The sequence below is a fragment of the Aspergillus niger genome (assembly GCF_000002855.4).
Source record: "Aspergillus niger supercontig An01".
NCBI lineage: Eukaryota > Fungi > Ascomycota > Eurotiomycetes > Eurotiales > Aspergillaceae > Aspergillus > Aspergillus niger.
Genome location: NT_166518.1, coordinates 1,764,334 through 1,788,794, shown reverse-complemented (window position 1 = coordinate 1,788,794; position 24,461 = coordinate 1,764,334). Strand labels below are relative to the sequence as shown.

Below are 24,461 nucleotides of genomic sequence, written 5' to 3'. Positions count from 1 at the left end.
GGGGGGGGGGCATACAGATGTGCACCGCCCATACTGTGGCCTATCCCGACGATGGGGCGAGGCATCTCTTTGCGCTTGACGTTGATAAGGTGAAGGAGGTCTCTGGGGTGGTCGAACCAGCTGGCTATATGCACCTCGTCAGCATCAATTCGAGGAGTGATGAGCAATGAAGATCAATTCCATACGGTCGTTGCCCAGGAGATCCTCATTTACAACGCTGCTCTCGCCCTGGTGCGCGACATCCGCCATCCATATACTTCTGATTCGGAAGCCATTGGCTTTTGATCGAGCGTACAGTTCCTCCCATAGAGGTTCGTAAAGCTCCTAGTATATAGATTAGCTACGTTCATTCGAACTCAGTGATGTGATGCCCTCAAACCTTAGGAAACCCATTCGCATGCGCAGCAAGAATCGTTACATCCCCTGGCTGTGGGTTGGGATTATCGAGTGGGATATATTGTTTTACCACCAAATTCAATACATCTTCTTGGCCATTTGCCGTCGCCGCGGGATACTCCCTGATATGTTGGCATTCGACGATATGCTCAACGACCCGAAAAGGGCCAGAGGATTGTGAAGACAGCGACATTTCTTTTGCTAATTTTATCAATGGGTTTATGTGGTGTCGCACGATCCGAGGCGACTCTAGTATATATGGATTAAAGGCAAGGGGGGGCACTTATTCCCCGGACCGGAGGGTTCGAACTGCCGGGGCTGACGATGAGCCGAGGCTCATGATCAGGAGCGACCGGGGAAAAAATGGCCGATCGCTTGATGGATTGAAATGTCAGGCGGGGAATGTGAATGGTCGGCTGATACCGCTAGTCACAGTACAGGCAAACAGTTACGGCTCGGGCAATCGGGTCATGACATTGGGCCAGACTTGCCATTGATATTGTCAAAGTACACTGCTCTTAACATATCAACAGGCAAGATGGCCGAGTTGGTCCAAGGCGTCAGGTTAAGGTCCACCTTAATACCTAGCTTCACAGCTTCCTGATCATCGTAAGATGGCGTGGGTTCGAATCCCACTCTTGTCATATCTTTTTGTCTTTTTTGCTTATGGTATATATAACCCACACACCTTTAGATGTGCGGTGGTATTCTTTGTTTTCAAGTGAGTTTCAGTTCGTCGGCTATCGCTACGTAAAACTTTGTAGATACGTCGATGCTTATAAAAAATCATGCCCGAAATACGGGTGGGGTGTAGCGAGTGTAACTCGCATCATAGAACCAGATATATATTTTGTGTCATACTCGTAGTTGCAGCTCTTCGGACATTGTCAAATACTATGTTGGCCTAAGATATTATCATAACACTGCTACTTATTCCATCAGGCGACGACAACATGAAGGTTAAAAACTACCACACGCCATAATGTGAGCACGCGTACTACTAACTCATCATACGGCCAATCTATATCCTATCGTTGATTCACTTGCTTCGTTCCGAAACATATGCCGCGGCCTACTCATCCGTCCGGTGGAAGTCCACAAGACTATAATATCGTAATTTCCCCACCAAAGCTGGAGCTTATTACGACAAAGTCCATTTTACACACCATACATACTGACTATGCCAAGTCGACGTGGATAAGACGTGCCTGACACCACATATTGACGATCTTCGACGTATCTTATCTACACGTGACCTGGTGTCGTGTCGGCGCGTCTGCGCGTCGCATCGCAAAGCCACAAGAGGCAAAAGACGACTGGTCTCTCAAGTCAAACGTATCTTTCACCCAATGCTACTACCTCCGCTCGAAGCGCACTACATACTGAACATACACCCGTGCTGACCGGAAAATATCCACATAATGGCTGAGCAGGGAGGAGAGCTTCAACTCTTCAGTCAGTGCAAAGTCTGTATCATATGCTCTAAAGATCTTAGTGCCGACACGGCACATCAGGTATGACAGACCCAGCACATGCTATATTGGGTATTTTACGCAGGCTGAAGGGAAGAACTATTGAATATAACAGCTCGCATCTACATTCGAAGAACATGGCGGTGAAACTGTGATCTATGAGCCGCCAGCTACCTTCCCTCCCCTCTCCGATTTCACCCACCTCATCTCCTGCACGATTGACTTTCCTGCCTTCGACGCGGCGGGGGACGCCCTGATACCAGTCGTCAAACCTCACTGGGTACATGCGTGCCTAGCAAAGAGAAAGCTAGCAAATCCGCGCCAATATAGTCCTGACCCGCGGCTCTTCTTGAACGATGTGGTGATCACATGCGGTGATATACCAGGAGGCGATAAGGAGGCTATCATCGGTGGCGTGCTGGCGAAAGGTGGGATCTACAGTCCGAAGGTCTCTCAGCAGGTCACGCATTTGGTTGATTTGACCGCGGAGTCCGATAAGGCTCGATTAATCGCCGCAAAGAAGTTGAATATCAAGATAGTGCTTCCACACTGGTAAGACGGTAGTGACCGAAGAGACTGGACCAATCTAACAATGGTTTCCATACATAGGTTTGACGACTGCCTAAAGCTTGGCCGAAGAATCGACGAGCGTCCATATACCCTTCCCGACCCCGAAATCCTCCGTGCAGCGCCAGATGCACCCATCCGTTCCTCAGAAAACCGTGACATCATCGGCGCATCCACAACGAACCCAGCCAACCTTCCCTCGTCTGTCAAATCGCCTGACGCGCAGCCGGCGCTTACCGTATTTCAAGACAAGAATGTCATGCTCTCCACAGACCTCGGTATTGGACCTCGTCTTCTCGGGTCCATCGAGGGTATCATCAAGAACGGCGGCGGCTCTATCACGACGGATGTCTCAAAGGCTGATATCTTGATCTGTCGCTATAGAGAGGGTTTCGCATACCGTATGGCATCGAGGCTGAACAAGGACGTTGGAAATCTATCATGGCTTTACCACCTGATGACCTACAACACCTGGACATCTCCTCTACGGCGATTGCTACACTATCCTGTCTCGCGGTCTGGAATCCCAGGGTTTAAGGGATTCAAGATCAGTCTGTCCAACTATGTTGGAGAAGCAAGAGCATATTTGGAGAATCTGATCACCGCAACAGGCGCAGAATGCACAAAGACGCTAAAGCAAGAAAATACCCATCTTGTGACTGCTCATGGTAATAGTGAGAAATGCGCCGCGGCAAAGGAGTGGGGATTGCAGGTTGTCAATCACTTATGGTTGGAGGAGAGTTACGCAAGATGGAAGTTGCAACCCGTTTCTGATCCGCGCTATACTCACTTCCCTAAGAGAACGAACCTAGGCGAAGTTGTTGGCCAGACCAGGCTCGACAGAACGGTCCTTGAAAGCATATTCTTCCAAAGTGAAGGCTTATCCCGAGAGCAGGTGAGTCCTCGACGGGCGATGCAAACCAAGGAACAGAATACCGTTGCTGCGAAGTCATCGGATACCATGCAACCACCATCAGCCAAAGTGACAGAATCCGAGAGCGAAGTACTGCCGCAGCCGCAAATCGCAACTCCGCGAGCGGTTGAAAGGTCGCGTAAGACAAGTACAACAGATAATCAGAAGTTACAAACACCGGCGCGTGCTCGGCTTACGTCGGAAGGCAAGGAGAATGATACTCCATCTACGACAAGTAGCCGGAAGTCGAAAGAGGCCGCTACCGCCCGACTGCACGAGATCGCCCCGGACATTGCCCTGTACGAAAAAGAAAAGAAGCGTGTTGGTGGCGTGATCTATGGTGGTCGACGAAAGACCGACGAGGATCGAGTCATACTCAACAATGGCAAGAAGCGGCGGTCCATGGAAGCGGAGGACAAGAGCGATGAAGAGGACAGCACGGAAGCAAAGAGGCAGAAGAAGGGCAAGCCCTCTGTCGCAATGCACCTTCTCATTACGGGTTATCAAAAATGGGTTGGGAACCCGAAGAAAGAAGATTCGGATAAGGTTTGTTCACCTCTTTGTACATGTCTATGATTGAGAGTGCCCCTCTGACTGTGAGCAGCGTCAGCTCCGTGAGCTTGGCATCTTGGTTGTCCAAGACGCCCGAAGATGCTCTCATCTTGCTGCTCCCTCTATTTTGCGAACTCCTAAGTTTGTCAACGCGCTTGCATACGGTCCAGCTATTGTGAGCATTGACTTCATCACGCAATGCCTCGAAAAAGACGAACTTCTGGACCCTGCTGATTTCCCTCTAAAAGATGACGCTTCCGAGAAGAAATATGGGTTCTCATTAGAAGAAGCAAAGATGAACGCCAAAAAGAACAAGAACAAGCTCCTGCGAGGGTATCAAATACACTGCGTCGAGACCATTCGCGGTGGTTTTGACGCATTCAAGTCCATCGTGGATGCTAATGGAGGAGAATGCTCTCTTTTCCGTGGTCGCGTTTCATATCGATCACAGCGCGAGGAGAGCGAGGAAGAGAGCTCGGGAGACGACGATCGCAGCCGAAAGGAGGTATATCTTCTGAGCAGTACTTCTGCAGACCACACCAAGCTGTGGCCGCGGTTCCGCCAGATGGTCCTAAACAGAGGCAAAACACCACGGATAGTCCGGGTAGATTGGCTTCTTGATATCGCCATGTCCCAAACGCTGCGCGCAGCAGATGCATATGAGCTAGACGAGGAGATGGCGGAAAAGATGGAGCAGTAGCCGGCTCATGAGCATGGTGTTAGAGGCGTGCTGTGATGAGGCATATTTGCTTGTTATGAACAGCGGGAAACTCGTATAGCTCTTTCGGGGACATTGTCTGGTTTTTGTATATCCCTTACTTTATCATGAAGATAGTTGCCGTATCCTCAGCGTTGCCAATGGACATTGCTTTCGAACGAACCCACGAGTCAACCGCATGCTGTAAATCGGCCAGATAACCTAGCCGATTCCTAGAAGAACTTGACACCCTCCTGGCCTTCGCTACCGAAGACCTGCGCCTTGCCCCGTTTCACGAGAACATTGAGGGACTTGTGCATCACATCGGGGTCCATCCCATGCCATTCTATTCCAGCCGAACCATTAGCCACCATACCATACCAGCATCACCCAATGATTAGGAGCAAATCCACTTAACCTACCTTGCGACATCGTGGCCTCCCCCTCCAACAACTCATAAACCGTAAGCACCACGTTCTTCTGGCCAGTGTTTTCCACCTATACAGCAAAAATAAGCAATTAGCAACTATCTCCCCTCAATCCCAACTCTACCCCCAACTCCCCTCCAACATCTCGAATGATGATCCGGAATATAAGAATACATACCCAATCCGCAATCAACCCTGCCCACTCCTCAGGCCTCTTCCACCAAATCCACGCAACACTCTTACTCCCACCATCAATCCACTCCGCTCTCTTCCCGCCACCACCCTCCTCTTCACTTTTCGCCATCCAGTCTAGAATATCCCGCGCATCGCTCATCGAGATGCGCTTTCGGAGCGTCGTGTTATGGAATAATGGTGACTCGATGGCTTCGATTAACGATAGTCGGTAGACGCGGTGGTGTCGGCACCAGGATTGGATCAGGGAAGACCATTTTTGGAGTTGGGAGGTGCGTGTCGTGCTGTTGGGTTGGGGGGTGAAGAAGGCTGGAAATGAGTAGGTGAGGGGGAATTGGAAGGGTGGGGTTGTTGTTGTTGTTGATGTTGTTGCGCTTGTCATTTTGGTGGTGGGGTGATTATGTCTGTGAGTAGACTGAATGTCGATGCGAGGTATATTGCGCTGCTGTGGAGTAGTCTCCAAGAGTGATGTGGTTGGGCTAATTGTCACGATGGTAAATGTAGTGATGATAGTGGTTGGTGGTAGTGATCGATAAGGACGTCAGTAGATACCGCCAGCCAACAACCTTAATGGAACTAACTTCTCCGCCTTAGAAATTTCCGCAACCTCCGCAGCACCGCACCGCGCACCCCCACCTTCTTACCAGGCTCTCCAATCTTTCCCACTTTTTCATCACGTTCAATTAAACCTCAGAATCACAATGTCTCAACCTCCTGCTAAGCGCCAAAAGCGCGCCGAGTATCGCAAACAAGCCGCCGAAGCGGTCGTTGCGCAACCGGACGAGTCCGCCCCCGTGGCCCATGTTAAGCTCCCTAAGAAGAAGTTCTATCGTCAGCGGGCGCATGCGAATCCGTTCTCGGACCACCAGTTGAACTAGTATGTTGCTATTCTATTCTTATTGTACATTGCAAATGAGGTCAATGGGTTGGTCGGGAAGTTGTCGGGCTAACCATTTTTTTTCTTCTATACAGTCCCCTCAGCCCGGCGCATATGGACTGGGCGTCGCATTTCCCTGCCTTCGTAAACCCCGATGCCACGCAGACGAACCTCATCGGGACGAGAAAGCTGCTTAAGGATGTGGAGGTTGTGGATATTGGATGTGGATTTGGTGGCTTGCTTGTTGGTCTGGCGGGGTTGTTGCCGGAGACATTGATGGTTGGTATGTATATCTCACATTGTCTACTTTCTCCTCTCACAGAGCCATGGATGTGGATGATCTAACTGAATATTAATTATAGGAATGGAAATCCGCATCGCCGTCCTCGAATACCTGAACACTCGTATCCAAGCGCTCCGCGTCCAACAACAGCAACAGCAACAGAAGACACAATCACAGTCCCAACCGACCTCTTCGACCTCCACCCCTGCCCCTACTACCCCAGCCGCCGCTGATACCCCCTCCGATGCCCCGGCGCCTCCTGACCCGAACGCCAGCGCGGCTCTCGTCCCCGGAGGATACCAAAACATCTCTGCGATCCGCAGCAACACGATGAAGTTCTTCCCGAACTTCTTCAACAAACACCAGCTGTCGAAGATCTTCATCTGTTTCCCGGACCCGCACTTCAAGGCGAGGAAGCACAAGGCGCGCATTATCTCCGAGACCTTGAATGCCGAGTATGCGTATGCGCTGCGCCCTGGCGGTCTTTTGTACACTATTACGGATGTGGAGGAGTATCATCATTGGATTCTGAGACATTTCCGGGATGAGAGTGCCGTTGAGGAGGCGGAGAATGAGGGACCGACTGTGAAGGAGTTGTTTGAGAGGGTGTCTGAGGAGGAGTTGGAGAAGGATGAGTGTGTTAAGGTTATGAAGGAGGCGACGGAGGAGGGAAAGAAGGTCACGAGGAATAAGGGAAATAAGTACGTTGCTGTGTTCAGGAGAAAGGAGGATCCGGAGTGGGCTTGATTTCTGTTTTATTCGTTTTGTATAGATCTATGGCGTAAAACATTTTGTTTCGAGATAAACAAAAGTTAATTCTGATATACATGGTTTGAATTGTTTTCTGTTATAATATGTACTAATATGGTCTTGTGGATCCATCATCTTTGTTATAAATCGCGATGTCTGGGATAGCACGTCGTAGATTGGCTGAGTTCGGCCCAGAGAAGATAATACTGCACTAGAGTAATCCTGGACGCCAATTGCTCCGAACATGGGAATAAGTACAGGGAAAGGACAAGCATTCAAAGATTCCTGTAAGACACCCAAAGCTTTCGAACGCTAACCTATAAAAGAGAAAATCAGGAACGTACTGTCATAGGCCCATAGTCATAAGATCATCATCGTCGTCGTTAGTGTTCTGTCTCCCCTCTATGCCTGTAATTAGAAACTACCCCATGCCCAGCATGGATCATCACGCCTGACCAATTGCAGCCGCGCGCCGACGAAACCAGACGTGTATCACAAGAAAGACAATCACTCCGAGAGCAAGCATTGCAGAAATCACCGAGAATCCCATGATATACTTCGGGCCGTCGGAGGAAGGGAACAAGTACTATTGTCAATTAGCTATAACCTTCAATAACAATACGCCAGGGCCAGACCCACCGAGCCATAGATCTGGGCTAGATTCCCCAAAGCATTTACCAGCGCAAGGCTGACGCCTCGTACTTGCGGGTGCATGTTCGCAAATGCAGATGACGCGTAGGCAAGTGTGCCTCCGTTGGTTGCCCACAATCCAGCAGCCATAAGAACGAGAAGGACATAGCGTGCAGTATAATTATATACAACACAGACTGCAATGGAACAAGCTAGCGACGCACTCAGCCAGCCAGCAATGACAAGGCCTCGCCATTGGGGGATTCTGTCGCTGAAGTATGCGGTGATCGCGGTGCAGACAAATGCGACTGCGTAGATCGGTACTGTCAGGAAATTTACCCTTTCAGTGGATGAATCTCCGAAAAGGCCCTCCACGAGTGTAGGGTAGAAGTATGAAAGTGTGCTAGAGCCGACAATTACCTGTTTGAAGTCAGAGTTGTGAGGTTATGCAAATGACCAACGGATTGCTATACCATATACCCGATCACAAAGCCCCAGGTTCGCCAATCCTTAGCCGACTCGACAACAGCGTGCCAATGTGACAACTCCGGGCTGTCTTCGGTCAAAGAAGTGACATTGTCTGTCGCCAACCGTGTAATAGCCACATATCGCTCTCTCTCTGATAGGCGCTTAGAGGTGGCCGGGAAGTCGGGCAAGATGAAGGCACAGATGATCGCGACACCCACAGTTGCAGATCCTTCAACGATGAAGAGCCATCTCCAACCCCTTATTCCATGCACTCCTTCTAGGCCTTGAATAATACCCGCTGCTAGCAAAGAACCAAACGCTCCAGAAAGGATTGCAGCAGATATGTAGACACCGAATCGCTTCGATTGCTCAGTTCGTTTGTACCAAGACGAGAGGACAAGGAGAACACCAGGTGCGAAGCCTGCTTCCACGCAGCCTACCAAAGTTAGGAACATACTATCCCCACAGATGAGTCAGTAAGAAGTCTCACCAATCAATGCACGCAACACCACAAGATGCTTGTAGTCCTTTATCACGCCCATCACACAGGTAAGTGCTCCCCATATAACCATAATTCCAGTTAAAAACAGCGAAGGGCGCGTGTGGCTTAGTACCAAACTATATAGTTCAGTAACGGTTAGTATCAACTTACGACCATCCTGAGTTATTGGAGCGGAACGTACTTGCTGGGAACTTCAAAGACGACATATCCGATGAAGAAGACAACCAGGGCAATTGAATATTGGCCCGATGTCAAATCAAGATCTGCCTGCATACCTGAGATTTTTGCGTTGCCGATACTGATATGGTGAGATTAGTTACGGATTTGTAGCGATGTATAGGAGGACTGGGGTACCAACTTGGTTCGATCCATGTAGGAGAGGAGATACATGATCCATATTGTTGGAAGTAAAGTCAAGTCCACCTTGCGCACGAGGGCTTTCTCTTCCTCGGGAGAGAAAGGTGAAGTAATGACATTCTCTATTTCCTCAGAGAGAGAGGCATCGCACTTGAGCTTGTAATTTGAATCGTCTGCCATAAGGGACTGATCTGAGCAATATTTTGAAGTGACCAATAGAGGTAAAGTGTCATTGAGATGAAGGAAGGTTGGGAATATTTAGTCTGAGAGGCCTGTCTACATGCCTATCGCCAGACCATCGACTCCTTGCAGGATATTTATGCTGCCCGCTTAGGGCACGATGCCTATGCCGGCATTGCGAATAGGGAAACGATGTGGTGCTCTAGCTGCCATCGTTCGACATGGATCAGACGTCATCCGAAGGACATTGCAGCAGCTGAATCTCCCGATCCCTGCGCAAGAGCCGTGTCAATCGATAGATGGTCGTACATCTGGCTTTAGTGCGATGACGGCAATGGAGGGCACGATCCCCGCAAAAGCTCGGGGAACCCCGCAAAGCTGGGGTTGACATCCAAGCTTCTCCGTCTTGCCGAACTGATTACACAGGTGCCTCGACTCGAGGCACTCGTATGACAATCGACACTTGCCAAAGCCAAGCTGCCTCGTTGCCCATCTAGGGAAGGGGAAGGTTAGTTCAAAGGAATCACACCCTCGCAGGGAAGTTGCCGCGAGACGAAGCGATGCCTCGAGCCGAGATGACAGGAGCGTGCCTTCCTTTTCCGGAATAGCCTTGAACCGGCTCTGGAATTATGCACGCATCTCACCCCAGGGGGTTCTTCGTTAGTTGTAGCTAGTGAGATGTTTTCCATGCAACAACCAGATGCCGTTGCGCTGCTGGCTTTAAAGTATTCAACACTTTATCTGAACCAAGAAAGAGTATGTCTCGTAAACTATTCACTATCATAATTCACCTAAGTATACGCTATCGTAGACTCCCGCTGGATGCTATGCAATTCATAGGTCGCAACAAATAGAAGGAAAAAGAAAAGATTGAGAGACATACACAGAAAACAATGGCCGTATAACGTCGGATGATGCACCTTGTTGAGCGCACTGCGCTCAGCACTATGTAGATGGCCACAATGATCATGTCATTGGCGCTGGCCATCGGTTGTTGGAGCCTCAGACCCCGGACTCCACCATCCAACAGATACCCCACATCATGGCGACGCTTTCAAGCGAATACCTTCACATCTTTCACAGACAGCCAATTGGACCGGCCCGCCGATGATGCGTCCCTTGGCTGTCCTTCTCGGTTCCCCTTCTCGGACGAAGTAACGACCGTCGGGACCAAATCCATCCCCGCACTCGTGGCAGACAAAGCATTCATCATGCCACTGCCCTCCGACCGCACTTATCACAACATCCTCTAACACTGGCTTCTTGCATCCAAGGCACCGAGGAGCTGTGCGACGGGAGTGGCACTGCAAGCACCATGCAAAGCCATCCTTTTCTACGAATGGTGTATCGGCGTTGAAAGGCTAGAGGAGATATGTTAGCAGTCATCGATTACAAAACGGAGGGGGAGACCGTACATCACCACACTCGGCACAGAAGAAGTGCCCGACATGCCACTCAGCTCCACAAGCAACGACCACTTCTCCCTCTATCGGGGTTTTGCAGCTCTTGCACCTTGGACTGAATAGCTCATGGAAATCAAGGTGGCAGTAGAACCTCAGTGCATGGGCCTCTTCATCATCACTGGAAGCTTGCGCGAGACGCTCTTGGCGCTTCACTTCAGGTTCCTCATAGAATGCAACACACTCCAGAGCAGTCTGGCAATGGTGGCACACGAAGCACTCAGGGTGGAATCGGGATCCCGCAGCGGTCACTATCTTCCCTGCAATTGGGAGAGAACATGCCTCACATGTTGCAGTGGGAACACCAGAGCGGCTATAGGTGGATAGCCACCGATTCTGCAACCCTGCTGTTGGCTTTCTTGGGGATCGCTTGGGAGCTTCGTTCTTTTTGGGCGGGCTCGACGATGACTTCGCACCGGTCGTTGTGCTCTGGGATGATCCTGCCATCTCAGAGATAGTGGGCTCTTTGTCGTCCGGCAAGTTGATCACCGGAATTGATGGTGCCTCGGATACCTCAATAGTCGGAGCAGCAGGCTCAGGAGAAGGCACGTCCGGCGTTGCATCCCTTTCCTTGAAGCTGTCTCGGTTGCGCGGACTTTGTGCCTCAGTTGGCTTCCAAGTCGGATCAAAACTCACAATCGGCCGACCAGCACGATCACTCACAGCGGTTGGCATAGGTAGGCGAGTGCTCCGATCTCTCAGTTTCTTGCTAGTGGCTGCTCGGATGTCATCGCTGCGGATTTCTAGGCCATTTTTCATAGGGGTATCTTGCTCCTCAACCTCAGAGCCTGCCGTAGGAGGTTGTGGAAGCGGATCGTTCATTCTATACTCTGGGTTTCTTGACTGGCTTGGGGGGTTCTTATGAAGTTCGAAGCGAGCCAGCTTGTCCACAAAAGGAAGGCTACTGAACCGACTAGGTAGGGGACGAGAACCGCGAGGAAGAGCGTTGCGTGGCTTATTCCTTAGAGCCGAAGAGTCCGACCTTGAGAATTCCGGTCGAGTGTCCTCATCCTTCTGAGGAGAAAGCTGAGGTTCTTCGTATATCTGGTCGTTCGGGTTCCTAAAGATACCTTTGGATGAATCTCTACCAACATTCGCCAAGCCTAGCCCATAGCTGCTGCTGGTATGCTGCGTTGAAACTTCGTCCCGCGGCAACGCAAAGTTGACCTTGAGGTTCTTCCGTAGAGTGCCATTCTTCTTAGGGCTGGGGAGATCCCTTTCCAGAGCAACTTCCTGCTCATCATGTGCTGCCCTTTCATCCGACTCTTGAATGCTGCTAGGACCGTTGTAGCTTATAGTCGATCCCTGGTAGGCAAGACGACGACTGCCCCGTCGTGGAGTAGGAGAGCCTAGCCTCTCGTCACGCGAATACTGACTTTTCCTATCTGGGCTTTTCTGGAGCGTGTCCAAATCAGGATTGTGATATGGTGCATATGGGTTCTTATAGGGAACACCGGGGTTCTGGTGCGTCCACACCAGCTCGGTAGCTTCATCTTGTGCTGCTGCATGGAGCTCGACGTCATCCTCCAGGTCCATCTGTTGCAAGGCATCTCGTAAGGACTTTGCCTCTTCTTTCTCTATGCGCCGTTGCGGGCTTTCACGATAAGCGGCGCTGGGGGAGGTAGGAAGTGCGCGACTGAAGGCTCGGGTGGGTGAGATATGCTGCCGTATGGGGACTGTCCTTGGTTCCTGGACCAACGGTCGTCCGATAGGGCTGCCCAGTGCGCCTCGCGATGAAGTTGGCCTATGGTTAGAAAGTGAGCTGGTGGCCCGAGGATGCTCGGCCTCAGCTGCTGGTGTCGAGTGCATATATGAATGTCCATACGACGACATTGCAGATGCTGCCCGTGGAGGGGGATCCTCCCGAGTGTCAGAGGACGATCCAGTTGATCTCGAAGGAAGCGGCCTGGATCCGCTGGGACGGGCAGGACGATTCGTCCGCAGATCTTTCAGATAGGTCGCTGTTACGCCAGGAATTAATTAATATCGCAATGTCAACCCACAGCCGGTCGCTCGGCCAACATCCTTAGAAAACGCAAACAATGCTCTGACTCAATATCGCAGCAGCGTAAACACGTACCGATCTGATCGTTGGACATGTAAGTTGGACCGGGAGGCGAGACCTTGCGCTGGCTGTCCCTGGCCTTGTGAAATTGAGGCCTATGCATCATACTGGCCATGGAAGTTGCACCTGCGAGATCATACCAAGGGGGGATATCAGAAAGGGGTAGGATGATGAGTTGGCTCTCAGTCGCAGAGCTATGAAGTAAGTGTCTAATATAATCGAATAGAGCCAATGAGATTCAAATGGGTGGCTGGGCAGTGGGCCAGGTATGGAATCAACTAGAGAGATCGGATCTGCCCAACTAGATCCGTTTTCCTTGCTTGAGGGCGATAAAGCGTTATTCTTACAGGGTTAGCGAGTTAGCGCGCATCAGAGACAGTAATTAGTGAGTAGTTAATAACGATTAGTTTCCATGAGCTCATGGATACTAGTACTGACTGACCGGCAGGGGTGGCCGACAGAGGGAAGACAGACAGAAGCTATGGCCATCAATCCCGCCGAGGGACAACAAAGCAACCAACCAAACAGTGCAAACATCAGGTTCCGGTTCTCAAGGCAACGCGGGGTCGTGATGACTCATCTCATCCCACAGTTAACTAGTTAGTTAAGTAAGTTAACTATCCCCTTTTGGGTAGTCCCGTTGGATAATGGCATTAAATCTAATAAAGCACTCACTACACGTACCACCGTGTGCATACATTTCTATCTGCTCCCTCTGAGATGAACGGACTAAATGTCCGTCTGCATGTGTGGGCATGGCAATACAATAATAGCTAGGCTGTGGGTCATTAACGCAGCCTCTGGTGAAAAACATTGATCAATTCGTCGGATCCCTCAGATCGGGTTATGCCTCGCAGTATGCGTCTGTGTAACCTGTCTTGGTACGACCAACGCTTCTTCTCTGGATGTTAATGCTCCTTTACCTAGTACCCATTACGGACTCATGAGAAGGTTACATCTCTGGTGCACAGAATCAAGGATTTAGCAAGCCCGTCTGACTTGCTACCGAAGTAACGGAGCCTTTGAACCTTCCCAACTCCAGAGGACAGTCGATGGACCTAAAGTACAGGCAGGATTCCCAACATAGAAGGGAAGTATACTTGCTGATATAGACATTGATATATCACCAGCGTAAAATACATCCAACTGCCACGGGGCGCGTACAACTAATGTGATAGCAAGTGATGGAATTGTAAGCAGGTGCGCCTTCTGGGACGCTGACGGGAGCTGCTAATGCTAGACGAGGCATTATTCTGTCATAAGTCATAACTTAAAGCTCTACGAGATAGCACAGGATCATTCCCAGTCCTCAGGTTGCACTTCCCCGATGTTTGGCTACTAGCTTAAGGCAGGAGCATGCACATGTATGGATGTCCAAGGAGGACCCATACGGAAAACCAGAACTCATAGCATCAAGCGTACAAAGTTGATCTATCGCCGACAGATATATCTAGCAACTTTATATGAGCTCGCAGCTCAAAAATTTTATTATGAGTGGACCGCCTCGTGTTCCCCAGACTCCGCACGGGTCAATCGGCACGACGGTTGCACTAGCTGGACCCATGGGCGCTATCTTCCTCAATCCTGGATGGATTTGAACCCAATCAACAAACCAGTCACAGACTGACTTTCTCGGACTAGTCACCGAACCGCTTATGGCGGAGGGCTCACTGACTGGTTCGTATGGCCGAGGATCTTGTTTCTTTTCGGGCTCTCAATGACACATCGGCGCTTTTTAGGCCTTCTGTTTTCCTGGACCCTTGCCATAAAACCGGCGCCATGCGGTTCTTCGATCTCTATCCCCGCTCAACTTTCTGTTTTGCTCTACCACTAGACTTTCTTGGCTACTCTTGGAGGCTTCATGTGAATGTTCGATAGTGTCCTCGATGCGGTACCTGGAAGTTAACAGCTGTGGTCTAGAGCAGCGTGCTAAATTCTCCTGACCTATCTTTGATCCTGGTATCTCGAAATGGGAGATAATACGCCAATCGACATCATCCATTCGCGAGATTATGATGAGACTCCAAATCTAGATCCTCTGTCGCAAGTACAGGAGCAGCACCAACAGGGTTCGGCTCCCAAAGATGCGGAGACCAAATATGAACAGAATATCGTTCCAGATGGTGGCTATGGCTGGGTTTGTGTTGCCTGCGTCTTCTGGATCAATGCGCACACGTGGGGAATCAACAGTGTTGGTTTTTCTAAATCATTTCCCCCACTACAGGGACTAACACACACATTTATCCCGAGATCTAGAGCTACGGCGTCTTTCTCTCCTACTACCTCTCGCATAATGTCTTTGCCAACGGTTCTGCCCTGGCCTACGCCTTCACCGGCGGTTTGAGCATCTCCTGCGCCCTCCTAGTAGCTCCTCTAGCCACATACCTCATCCACATCTGCGGAACCCGCCTGGTTCTAAACCTCGGGGTCTTTTTTGAAACCCTCTCCCTTATCGGCTCATCTTTCGCTACCGAACTATGGCACATCTTTCTTAGCCAAGGTGTCTGCTTCGGCTGGGGGATGGGCTTCCTCTTTGTTGGAAGCGTAGGAATAACCCCTCAATGGTTCCACCGCCGTCGCAGCCTAGCAATGGGCATCAACGCAGCCGGCTCTGGCATAGGGGGACTAATCTACTCCCTAGCTGTTGGCGCCATGATTCCCCGACTCGGCCTAAGCTGGGCTTTCCGAATCCTAGGAATTATCGCCTGCGTCGTCAACCTAGTATGCGCCAATCTTCTCAAGGACCGAAATAAAGACATCGGAAGCCGCCACCATGCCTTTTCCCTCCCCTTACTCAAGCGTCCCGAATTCCTCCTCTTCTTAGGATGGGGTATCCTTAGCATGCTGGGCTACGTCGCCGTGCTTTTCAGCGTCGCCAACTTCGCCCTCTCTGTCGGTCTCTCCTCCCATCAAGGCAGTGTCGTCAGCGCCCTGCTTAACCTCGGCCAGGGAGTCGGCCGACCCATCGTGGGCATGTTCAGCGATAAATTGGGCCGGATTAATATTGCCACATTCCTCACATTCCTGTGTGGCTTGTTCTGCCTGGTGATTTGGATCTTTGCTCGCAGCATGGGCGTGGTCTGCTTCTTCGCAGTTCTCGTCGGCACTGTTGCAGGAACCTACTGGGCGACCGTCACCCCTGTGCTGGCGGAGATTATCGGTCTGCGGGACCTACCAAGTGGGTTGAGCATTACATGGCTGGTTTTGGTACCTCCTACAACCGTGTCGGAGGCTATTGCGCTTGTGCTGAGGGATAATAGATCCACGGACTCGGTGTATTTGAGAGTGCAGATCTTCACGGGGTTCATGTACATTGGTGGCGCGGCGTGTTTGTGGCTTGTGCGAGGATGGAAGATAGGGGAGCTTGTGCAATCTGAGAAAAAGGAAGGAGCGTCTCCTGGTGTGATGGTTCCGAGTAGTATAGAGAAGAAAGATGAGGAAGAGCCTGCACAGAAGGGGGAGGAATATGATCCTTCGCCTGGGATACCCACATCAGGTGTGAAGGAAACTCAACTCTGGTCGCCGATCCATTTGTTGCGTCGGATGGTGGCCTTGAGGAGAGTCTGATTTATCTAGATAAGCAAGAACAGAACAGTAGAGACTAGACTAGATAGTATAAGATGACTGTCTAGATTGCCATTCTAGACCAGATATGTATTGGTCAAGCACAGAAGTACATAAAGATACATACACATACAATGATCCTACATAACGCACCGATCGACGCCTTCTAGTCGCGGTAGATTTTACAACCCAGAAAGATAGTCATGTCATTATTTTAGTAACTTTTCTCCAGTCTAGGCATCGCTTCCCAGAATCAGGATTCTAACCCGCCTCTTTCCTGCGCCGCGACCACCTTCTTCTTTCACAGAGCTAACGTTGACGTTGACCTTCTGGAACAGTTCCACGCCCATGCTGGGTTGCGATTCGGAGTTCCCTTTGTTGGAAACGCGGAGAGTGTACTCTTCATTGTCGAAGTCACTCTGTCGGCGCGTCACCAGCTCCCGTCGCTCGTCGACGGTGCGGAGAGCAGCGTCATCCGGAAGGACGAAATCCTCCAAGCGAACCACGCCCTCGATACCAAACCGCGGAACGAAAACAACGACGCCGTTCTCGAAGACACGCATGACGTAGCCCTCCTCTTCGATGCCGCCGTCCACGCCATCGGCTGCCATCTTCTCTCCGCGTGCCTTGAGCGCCTGTCCAACGTAATATTCGATGCTGGCGCGGCCGGCGAACTGGGCATTGCGATGACGGTAGTTGATGTTCCGGCAGATATCTTCGAGTCTGTTTCGGGTCATCACTCCCTCTACGACGGCGCGGCCATCTTCGCCCTCGTAGCCAATTGCTGACGCGAGTTGGCGGTGGACTAAGAGATCTGCGTAACGTCTGATGGGGGAGGTGAAGTGTGTGTAGATGGGTGAGGCTAGACCGTAATGACGGAATTCGGACTCTGCGTGGGCCCCTGCGCAGAAGTACTCCGCGGAAGTCATGCAACGGGTGGCGAGAATGCGGACCAAGGTGTTGAAGAAGGGGTTCTTCTCGTCGACACAACGGTCAAGGGAGTCGGCGAGAGCACGGGAGCTGGACACATCCAGTCTCATGTCGCGCTTCTTGGTGAGTTGGTTGATAAGCTCTTCGAAGTTTTGCGGAGGAGGGGTGGCGTGGCGTCGGAGCATGGCGGTCTGGGAGAAGGTGCTGTAGATCTTGGAAGCAACGGTAATGTTGGCGTGAAGCATGAATTCCTCAACGAGGCTGTTGGTCTCGAGCATGGCCTTCGTCTTCACGTCCGTGAGAGGGTCGCCGACTTCGTCGTTGTCGGTTTCAATCCGGACTTCTGGCGAGGCGAGGTTCAGCGCACCTGCGTCCATACGCTTCTGTCGGAGGATCTTAGAGAAGCGGAGCAGAGTGCGCATGCTTTCGGTAAGTTCGTCTTTCTGCGTAGGATCGTCGATGCGCTTCTGCGCCTTTTCGTAACTGAAGGCTTCGCGAGAACGGATGACGGATTTGGTGAAATCTGCGGAAACGACTTCTGCGTCGGGTGTCATCTCCCACAAAACGGAGAAGGCGTATCGCTCAACGTAGGGCTTGAGAGAACAAAGGTCTGTACCGAGAAGATGGGGCAGCATATCGATACGCTTGTCGACTAGGTAGACTGTTGTTCCACGGAGACTGGCCTCCAGGTCCATTGCATTGTTCGGCTTGACGAAATGAGACACATCTGCAATGTGGACACCGACTTCAAAGTTGCCGTTCGGTAATGGTCGTGCATGAAGCGCGTCATCGATATCTTGACAGCCTGGCGGGTCGATACTGCAGATAAGGAGATCTCTAAGGTCCCTTCGTCCCTTCCAGCCGATATTATCCTTGCTAGCCGGTACCCTCCAGTCATGGCCCTCGGCGGGAAGACAGTCGAGAACAGCCTTCGGGAATGGCTTGTACTGAACGTCATACTCAAGGAGCAGAGCCTCTGTCTCCGCACCCTTGGTCTCCAGTTCTCCTAGTGAGCGAATGAAATGGCCGGTGGGGTATCGGGAATCACGGTCCCAGGCGTCGATGGTGACAAGAATACGTTGACCCATAAGATCACCAGCTTGTCTAGTACGGACGCGGATCTTAGGTACACGCTTGTCCATAGGGAGGACGAAGACGGTCTGCTGGCGGCGACCGCTGCTAGCCTGAGCACCTGCCGAACCGGCATCGACATGTCCGACATATTGACGCCAGTTGCGTTTCATGACTCCAACCACCTTGGCTGTCGGTTGTGGTTTTCCCTCTGAGCTCTTTCCATGGGCTTTCCTGACCTCTTCTTGCAAGGCCTTCCGTTCCCTCTCCGACACCACTGCCTCGGTATCATCGGTATCAGGATTGTCATTCTTCGTCACCGCCTCTTCATCGACGATCTTGGTAGATGGCGACTTCCATTGGTCCTTGGGAAGTACTTCAATAACAACAACATCCCCAGAGATGGCTCTGTTGCTGTTGTCGCGGCCCAAAATGAGCAAGGGCTTGTCGAATGCCGGGACATTGACAGAGCCCTCCAAATAGTTGTACGGCGAAACATTGAAGACTCCCTGGTGCAAAGTTCCAGCTCTAATGCCTGTCATGAGTTTGGACATCGAGTAGTATTCGGGGTAGAAAAGCTCGCCGCGTGCGCCCTTCGCTTCCCTTGCCTCCCGAGACTCGTTGATCATGTCAAGTAGCCTGTCTGAGTCCTCTAGGCCGGCCACATAGTCTGACAGTGACAATGCTGTTACTCTCTCCTCCTTTGCTTTGCGCAAGTTTTCCTTGTCGTCCGTGATGACAACGATAGCCGGGATGTCGTTCTTCTTCCCCTTCTTCACCGTGGTCTTGAGATGTTCCGCATACCACTTCGCCACTGTTCGCACAGCTCGGTCATTCCTGTCATTTATCGACTCATCGGGTCCTCTCCGGACATGGGTTTCCAGTCGAAACTCGTTGAAGAAAAGGTAAAACCGCTTTTCGTCGGTCTTGATCAGAGAGAGCAGGCGGTTGTAGAGGGGCAGGGACTGGTTCTTCAGTTCCTCGAGGACGGTTTGGAGGATAATAACATCGTAGAAGGCTCCGGTATGTTCGAAAAGATCCATGCCATTCAGCAATGCATTCGTATCGGGGACAAGATAGTGCCCGCGGGGGAAAGCGCTGGTGCCCGCGGGCTGCTCCGAGAGCACGAAAGGCGTGACTGTGTCGCATTAGCCATCAAGCGAAGCAAAATCCTGATCCGCTTGTCTCACTGTTTCCATTGGCATCTGCTGGTGCAGTAGATGCGCAAGTCGAGCAGAGCTTAGACGAGCAAGGAATGTCTTGTCTGAGGTAAAGTTCGCGAACGATCTTTTGAACTTTTCCGCTTTTCGTGGATCTCACGAAGACTTTGCTGGTGACATTTGCTGCCTGCGGATTCGACGAGAAGTCTCGCCGTAAACTCTTCATCTTGTCTGTATAGCGACCACACTCCTGGCAGGTCGTTTTAATCTGCGGCCCAAGTCGGTTTTTCAGGCCGTTGGTGCACTTCGTGACGTTTGCTCGGATCTGGATCCGCGTGCTGAAGCGGGATTGAGACGATGGTCCGGATCGGGAAAGTCTGCCGAGTGCCGACGGGCATCGCCATGGGCTCTCTCGTGATAAGCATGCTATGTTCCGTCATCAACCTCTGAATCGTCCGTAGACAATTTCACTCTCCGTTTACAGAAGTCAAGTGACTAGTAGCTCATAGACATGGTTCTCACAGTAAGCGCTTAATGCCTCAGTAGATGTCCTTCTACTATGTTTGTGGAGTTCTCACTGATATGATATATTTACCTCACAGGCCGTGGGGCAACTATGCTCAACTGCAAGTCTAGCGGCCAACTTGGCGCAATGCCAGACGCTGGTACGTAAAGCAGCCGCAGCTGGAGCTAAAGTAAGTTTTTGTATCGTGCTCACAAGTCATTTACGCTTGGTTTATACCAGTATCGATATCGATCTAACATCTTAGTAGGCATTGTTTCTTCCTGAGGCTTCAGACTATATCGCATCATCGCCTGCAGAGACCATCTCACTCGCACGCTCTGTACAAGACAGCGAGTTTGTACTGGGTCTCCAGAAAGAGGCGCAATTGGCCAATCTGCACATCAATGTAGGGATACACGAACCGGCGGCGAACGGGAGGATCAAGAATACCCTCATCTGGATTAATGAACAGGGAAATATCACACAACGCTACCAGAAGGTCCATCTATTCGATGTGGATATCAAGGGTGGACCAGTATTGAAAGAAAGCGCGTAAGTTTAGTGTATAGATGTGGCGCGATTGAAGTCGGCTAACTTCAGATGAAGGAGTGTCGAGAAGGGGATGGAGATACTACCGCCTTTCGAGACGCCCGTTGGGCGAGTTGGCTTGTCCATTTGTTTTGATGTAAGCTGAAGCGGTCCGTTCAAACTGCAAGGCGTCTCGCTCACGTATAGACTTACACAGCTGCGCTTTCCTGAGATTAGTTTGGCTCTCAGAAGACAGAACGCTCAGATAATCACATATCCATCAGCTTTCACGGTTCCTACCGGAACAGCACACTGGGAGACCCTCTTACGCGCCAGAGCTATCGAAACACAGTCCTATGTGATTGCCGCAGCTCAGGCTGGGCCTCACAACGAGAAGAGGAGAAGCTACGGACATTCCATGATCGTCAACCCATGGGGGGAAGTTGTTGCCAAGCTCGGCGATGAATACCAGGAGCCGCAGATCGCGGTTGCAGACATTGATCTAGATCTCCTTGCTAAAGTCAGGAGAGAGATGCCGCTACTCAGAAGAACGGATATATACCCAGAAGTATAGGCAGTCATGGCATTTGACTCAGCACATATGATATCTATAAATACTACGCCATATATATTATCATTACCGTCTTCTTGTTGTATAACACCAAGATAATAGATTGCTATCCAGTGTGAACGTAGCCGAAAACCGAGATACACATCATACAACCCATGTATAAGGCACAAACATCTATTTCTCCCGTTTTTGAAACATTGCAAGCATGTCAACGAAAAGAATTCAGGATATAGGATGACAGATACACGCAGGTAATTGGAGGCGAACAGTGAAATGAAATAGAAAAGCCCTGTCTAGGGTCGGACGTAATGTGCCTATTGACACCACTCGAACGAAGATTGTCTTCCACGCCCGACCGCTCTATGTACAAAGTACAAGATATTTCCGGACCAAAAGCACCTTACTTGCGCTGGACCTTGTCAGGGTCCTCCAGAATGCCTTCGGCCTCCAGCCGCCGGCGAGCCTCTTCCAGAGCCCATGTTTGTATCCTGTGGTCACGTCAGCATCTAATCTTCGACTCCGTTGAAGCGGTGAAATGTTTTGTTGTGACGCGCCGAAAGATCTTAAAACAATCTACTTCAGCTGTCACACGAGGGAGAGAAATTGACATACGAAGTGTCTGGCTTGAAGACGTATGCGACACCGGCAACGAGAAGACTGCCGATGAATCCATAGTACCACATGTTCTCCCAACCCTCCTTCACATACTTCTGGCCGGGCTTGAGGCCAAACAGGTAGCCGGTAGGAGGGTCATAGTGGTCACCGCGGAGGTTGCTGCGGGTCGAGAAGCCCTGGATGTTCTGGGCCCGGCGGGGGACACAGCGAGCGCGAAGGCAATGCGACAACGGACGAGCAGACATTGTGAATGTGCGGAGGGTCTGTTGCAATTCAGAAACCCCTAGTTTTCAACGTGGATGATAAGGGACAGGCGGTGGCGGGTGAGGATCCCTGTCGGGTATGGCGAGGCAACGACCGCTGGATTGGTATGCCGAAATTAGGAATCCGTTCGACCAGCGACGACAATAGTCGACCCAATTGAGTGATTTCAAATATCACTGCTTTCGTTGGAGCGGCAGGAGCGGCAGGTGGAGGGGTGATGTGACGGTCAAGCGGTTGATGTTCAGAAGCCGCAAAAGGCCGATGACTGCTGGGATTCTGCCGCTAGGCCCGATCAGGCAAATTTCCTTGCCGCCTTTCGGCCTGATGTCACAGGCATTAACAGTAATATGCCTGAGGCAGGAGCACTCGACGCGCGACGCGTTCGAGACCAATTAAATTGGCTTATCGCATATCGCGCATCGGCAATGCTACTATTGCGTGCATTGAACCAATTCTGGTCTGCATTAGCACTCTGTCTTGAACCTGTCACTTATGACTCGGTTGTCAAGGAATTCTAATGCCAGTCGATAAAATAAAGGTACTTATTGTTCGCGGAATTATTCAGATGATCGAGGATCCACTTGACATACTCCTGCTAACCGCCTAGGCCTTTCTTCTCGAGATGCCCCATTGCCCCCCAGCTCCCGAAGAACGCCAACTATAAAACACGATGAACACGGGCAACGGAACATACAGGGTATCTTCGCAATCACGGTCGAAATTGAACGCTTTTCGGTATAACCATCAAAATGGACCAACCCCAGACAAGACCCCTCAGAAGACTTCCTTAGCACCTGGCCATGCGAACAAGGAGAACCAGACATCTTGGTTGAACGGAGTGATGGAAACCGAACAATCGAAGGCAAATAATCAAAATCAAACAACGGAGCCAGCAGAACCAAAGGCATCGAAGGAATGCCCTCACACACCAGGAAATAGAATCCCTCTTGCGGACCTTATCAACAATGCAGAGGATGCTTTCATCCATGCTCCTATGCCGGAATTCACCCCAGAAGATTACGTTGTCTGGCAGCATGTGCCTGCAAGCTCAAATCCTGATAGGATGTCTCAGACGCCTGCAACACAGGGTAAAAAGCGCCGCCACAGCTCATCCCCGACTAGTTCTCCTCTGGCAGGGACTTCGAAAAGCAGGCGCAAAGGATCAATTGATTTGCAGAATTCTCAGACACTCATAAAGACTCCGCAGCATGACCTCGCTGCTGACCTGTGGAACAGCTATGTGAGCAAAACACTTGCCAATAGCAATGGTGAGCAACTTCGGCCACGCTTCACAAATCTCCTCTCTTCTTCACCGCAAACACCAGCGTCAGTGCGCACCAGTCGAGATTCTTCAGGTCTTAGACGATCAAATAGCTGTATGGCAGAATGGCCAAGTTCGAAGACCAAGCGAAGAAGGATCGACAAGGAAAACTTTGGTGCAGGACGAAGCATTTTCTCAAGAACGAGAAGTAATGTTGTCAACCCTGGAAACTACCAAGGCCCCAATATCAGTTCTCTCGTGGAGGAAATCGAAAAGACTTTGAAAAAGGCACCTGGGCCGCTACCGGACACAACTGACTCGTCTCCTGTCCCAGCACGTAACCAAGACAGGCGTGGCAGATCAAAATCTCCGACCGAGGATAGAAAGAGCCAAGTACAAGCCTCGAAGATAACCAGCCAAGTGCACGAACCCAGGATTATTCATGCTGCCCCCGAAGACAGGAAACCGTTGGAAGAGTCCTCATCAGATTATGGGGACGATGAATTTGACCAGGACTTCTTCGATCTTGCAGAAGCCTCGATGGATCCATTTGTGGATGCCGGCTCCTCTCACCTTAATGACAAGGCTCTGAGTGGTCAACCTGTGAACAACAAGGCTTCAACAGAGGCCCGCGCTTTGACTGAGGAATGGACAGAGACTGATGCGGTGACTATGGAAATTAATGTGGAAAAACCGACTAATGATGTTGATACCCTTGATGCTGATGAATTTGACGATGATTTTGATGGGTTGTCGGACAGTATGGGGGATCTTCTCGCTCAATGCGAAAAGTCGCAGAGCACTGATATGGCAAAGCCCGTTTCTACGAGGCCAGCAGCTTTCAGACAATCAATTCCAGAAGTCAAATCCGGGGATTATCTTGGCGCGACGTCTGAAGCGTTCATTCAGAAGAAGGGAGAACAAGATGCGTCTTTTGGTGATGAATTTGACGATGATGGCTTGGATATTGAGGCCATCGAACAATCCATGGTGCATTCAGGAGCAGATGCAACAAACGATGTTTGTCATTCTTAGTGGGTTTATATGTTACATACTTACTAAGGCCCATATATAGAACGTCAGAAGCCGACAAGCCATCAAGCGCTACCTTATTGTTGATATTGCGGAGTCTGCGTATAAGACCATCAAAGGGCGCGTTCAGCCAGAACAGGTCTGTCACCATAAAACCTAACAGGTTTACAT

General features: G+C 50.8%; 13 protein-coding genes and 1 non-coding gene across 14 annotated transcripts; 8 read left to right on the top strand and 6 right to left on the bottom strand.

The window, feature by feature from the left end:
- Positions 1–15: 15 nt before the first annotated feature.
- An01g07615 (uncharacterized protein) lies at positions 16–589 on the bottom strand (the record flags this gene model as incomplete). Its single annotated transcript, XM_001389150.3, has 3 exons — positions 16–124; positions 186–324; positions 380–589. Coding segments are annotated over 3 exons (458 nt in total), but the record flags the coding sequence as incomplete, so codon positions are not given.
- Positions 590–928: 339 nt separating this feature from the next.
- Positions 929–1,040, top strand: tRNA-Leu (AAG). The gene has a single exon. It is a non-coding gene; the product is annotated as a tRNA-Leu (tRNA).
- Positions 1,041–1,817: 777 nt separating this feature from the next.
- An01g07600 (uncharacterized protein) lies at positions 1,818–4,600 on the top strand (the record flags this gene model as incomplete). The annotated part of the gene is made up of 4 exons (XM_059749448.1): positions 1,818–1,910; positions 1,984–2,420; positions 2,478–3,894; positions 3,959–4,600. The coding sequence occupies 4 exons, from the start codon at positions 1,818–1,820 to the stop codon at positions 4,598–4,600; spliced, it is 2,589 nt and encodes an 862-aa protein (XP_059605907.1).
- Positions 4,601–4,830: 230 nt separating this feature from the next.
- Positions 4,831–5,599, bottom strand: An01g07590 (uncharacterized protein; the record flags this gene model as incomplete). Its single annotated transcript, XM_001389147.1, has 3 exons — positions 4,831–4,943; positions 5,020–5,095; positions 5,204–5,599. 3 exons carry the CDS (start codon positions 5,597–5,599, stop codon positions 4,831–4,833), a joined length of 585 nt encoding a protein of 194 aa, XP_001389184.1.
- A 319-nt stretch (positions 5,600–5,918) lies between these two features.
- On the top strand, positions 5,919–7,124 carry An01g07580 (uncharacterized protein; the record flags this gene model as incomplete). Its single annotated transcript, XM_059749429.1, has 5 exons — positions 5,919–6,094; positions 6,190–6,377; positions 6,457–6,553; positions 6,653–6,932; positions 6,972–7,124. 5 exons carry the CDS (start codon positions 5,919–5,921, stop codon positions 7,122–7,124), a joined length of 894 nt encoding a protein of 297 aa, XP_059605906.1.
- Positions 7,125–7,572: 448 nt separating this feature from the next.
- Positions 7,573–9,264, bottom strand: An01g07570 (uncharacterized protein; the record flags this gene model as incomplete). Its single annotated transcript, XM_059749419.1, has 6 exons — positions 7,573–7,713; positions 7,767–8,160; positions 8,238–8,661; positions 8,716–8,843; positions 8,909–9,025; positions 9,086–9,264. 6 exons carry the CDS (start codon positions 9,262–9,264, stop codon positions 7,573–7,575), a joined length of 1,383 nt encoding a protein of 460 aa, XP_059605905.1.
- Positions 9,265–9,424: 160 nt separating this feature from the next.
- An01g07560 (hypothetical protein) lies at positions 9,425–9,761 on the top strand (the record flags this gene model as incomplete). Its single annotated transcript, XM_059749411.1, has 2 exons — positions 9,425–9,647; positions 9,691–9,761. 2 exons carry the CDS (start codon positions 9,425–9,427, stop codon positions 9,759–9,761), a joined length of 294 nt encoding a protein of 97 aa, XP_059605904.1.
- A 543-nt stretch (positions 9,762–10,304) lies between these two features.
- On the bottom strand, positions 10,305–11,546 carry An01g07550 (uncharacterized protein; the record flags this gene model as incomplete). Its single annotated transcript, XM_059749404.1, has 3 exons — positions 10,305–10,625; positions 10,680–10,818; positions 10,909–11,546. The coding sequence occupies 3 exons, from the start codon at positions 11,544–11,546 to the stop codon at positions 10,305–10,307; spliced, it is 1,098 nt and encodes a 365-aa protein (XP_059605903.1).
- A 1,356-nt stretch (positions 11,547–12,902) lies between these two features.
- Positions 12,903–14,387, top strand: An01g07540 (hypothetical protein; the record flags this gene model as incomplete). Its single annotated transcript, XM_059749395.1, has 6 exons — positions 12,903–12,951; positions 13,056–13,139; positions 13,251–13,388; positions 13,990–14,044; positions 14,084–14,207; positions 14,307–14,387. The coding sequence occupies 6 exons, from the start codon at positions 12,903–12,905 to the stop codon at positions 14,385–14,387; spliced, it is 531 nt and encodes a 176-aa protein (XP_059605902.1).
- A 371-nt stretch (positions 14,388–14,758) lies between these two features.
- On the top strand, positions 14,759–16,356 carry An01g07530 (uncharacterized protein; the record flags this gene model as incomplete). Its single annotated transcript, XM_001389141.3, has 2 exons — positions 14,759–14,980; positions 15,046–16,356. The coding sequence occupies 2 exons, from the start codon at positions 14,759–14,761 to the stop codon at positions 16,354–16,356; spliced, it is 1,533 nt and encodes a 510-aa protein (XP_001389178.1).
- A 230-nt stretch (positions 16,357–16,586) lies between these two features.
- On the bottom strand, positions 16,587–19,740 carry An01g07520 (uncharacterized protein; the record flags this gene model as incomplete). Its single annotated transcript, XM_059749383.1, has 3 exons — positions 16,587–16,772; positions 16,809–19,492; positions 19,545–19,740. The coding sequence occupies 3 exons, from the start codon at positions 19,738–19,740 to the stop codon at positions 16,587–16,589; spliced, it is 3,066 nt and encodes a 1,021-aa protein (XP_059605901.1).
- A 285-nt stretch (positions 19,741–20,025) lies between these two features.
- Positions 20,026–21,121, top strand: An01g07510 (uncharacterized protein; the record flags this gene model as incomplete). The annotated part of the gene is made up of 5 exons (XM_001389139.3): positions 20,026–20,037; positions 20,117–20,209; positions 20,288–20,571; positions 20,626–20,704; positions 20,765–21,121. 5 exons carry the CDS (start codon positions 20,026–20,028, stop codon positions 21,119–21,121), a joined length of 825 nt encoding a protein of 274 aa, XP_001389176.1.
- Positions 21,122–21,518: 397 nt separating this feature from the next.
- Positions 21,519–21,978, bottom strand: An01g07500 (uncharacterized protein; the record flags this gene model as incomplete). Its single annotated transcript, XM_001389138.3, has 2 exons — positions 21,519–21,606; positions 21,731–21,978. The coding sequence occupies 2 exons, from the start codon at positions 21,976–21,978 to the stop codon at positions 21,519–21,521; spliced, it is 336 nt and encodes a 111-aa protein (XP_001389175.1).
- Positions 21,979–22,667: 689 nt separating this feature from the next.
- Positions 22,668–24,450, top strand: An01g07490 (uncharacterized protein; the record flags this gene model as incomplete). The annotated part of the gene is made up of 2 exons (XM_059749365.1): positions 22,668–24,248; positions 24,334–24,450. 2 exons carry the CDS (start codon positions 22,668–22,670, stop codon positions 24,448–24,450), a joined length of 1,698 nt encoding a protein of 565 aa, XP_059605900.1.
- Between the last annotated feature and the right edge of the window lie 11 nt (positions 24,451–24,461).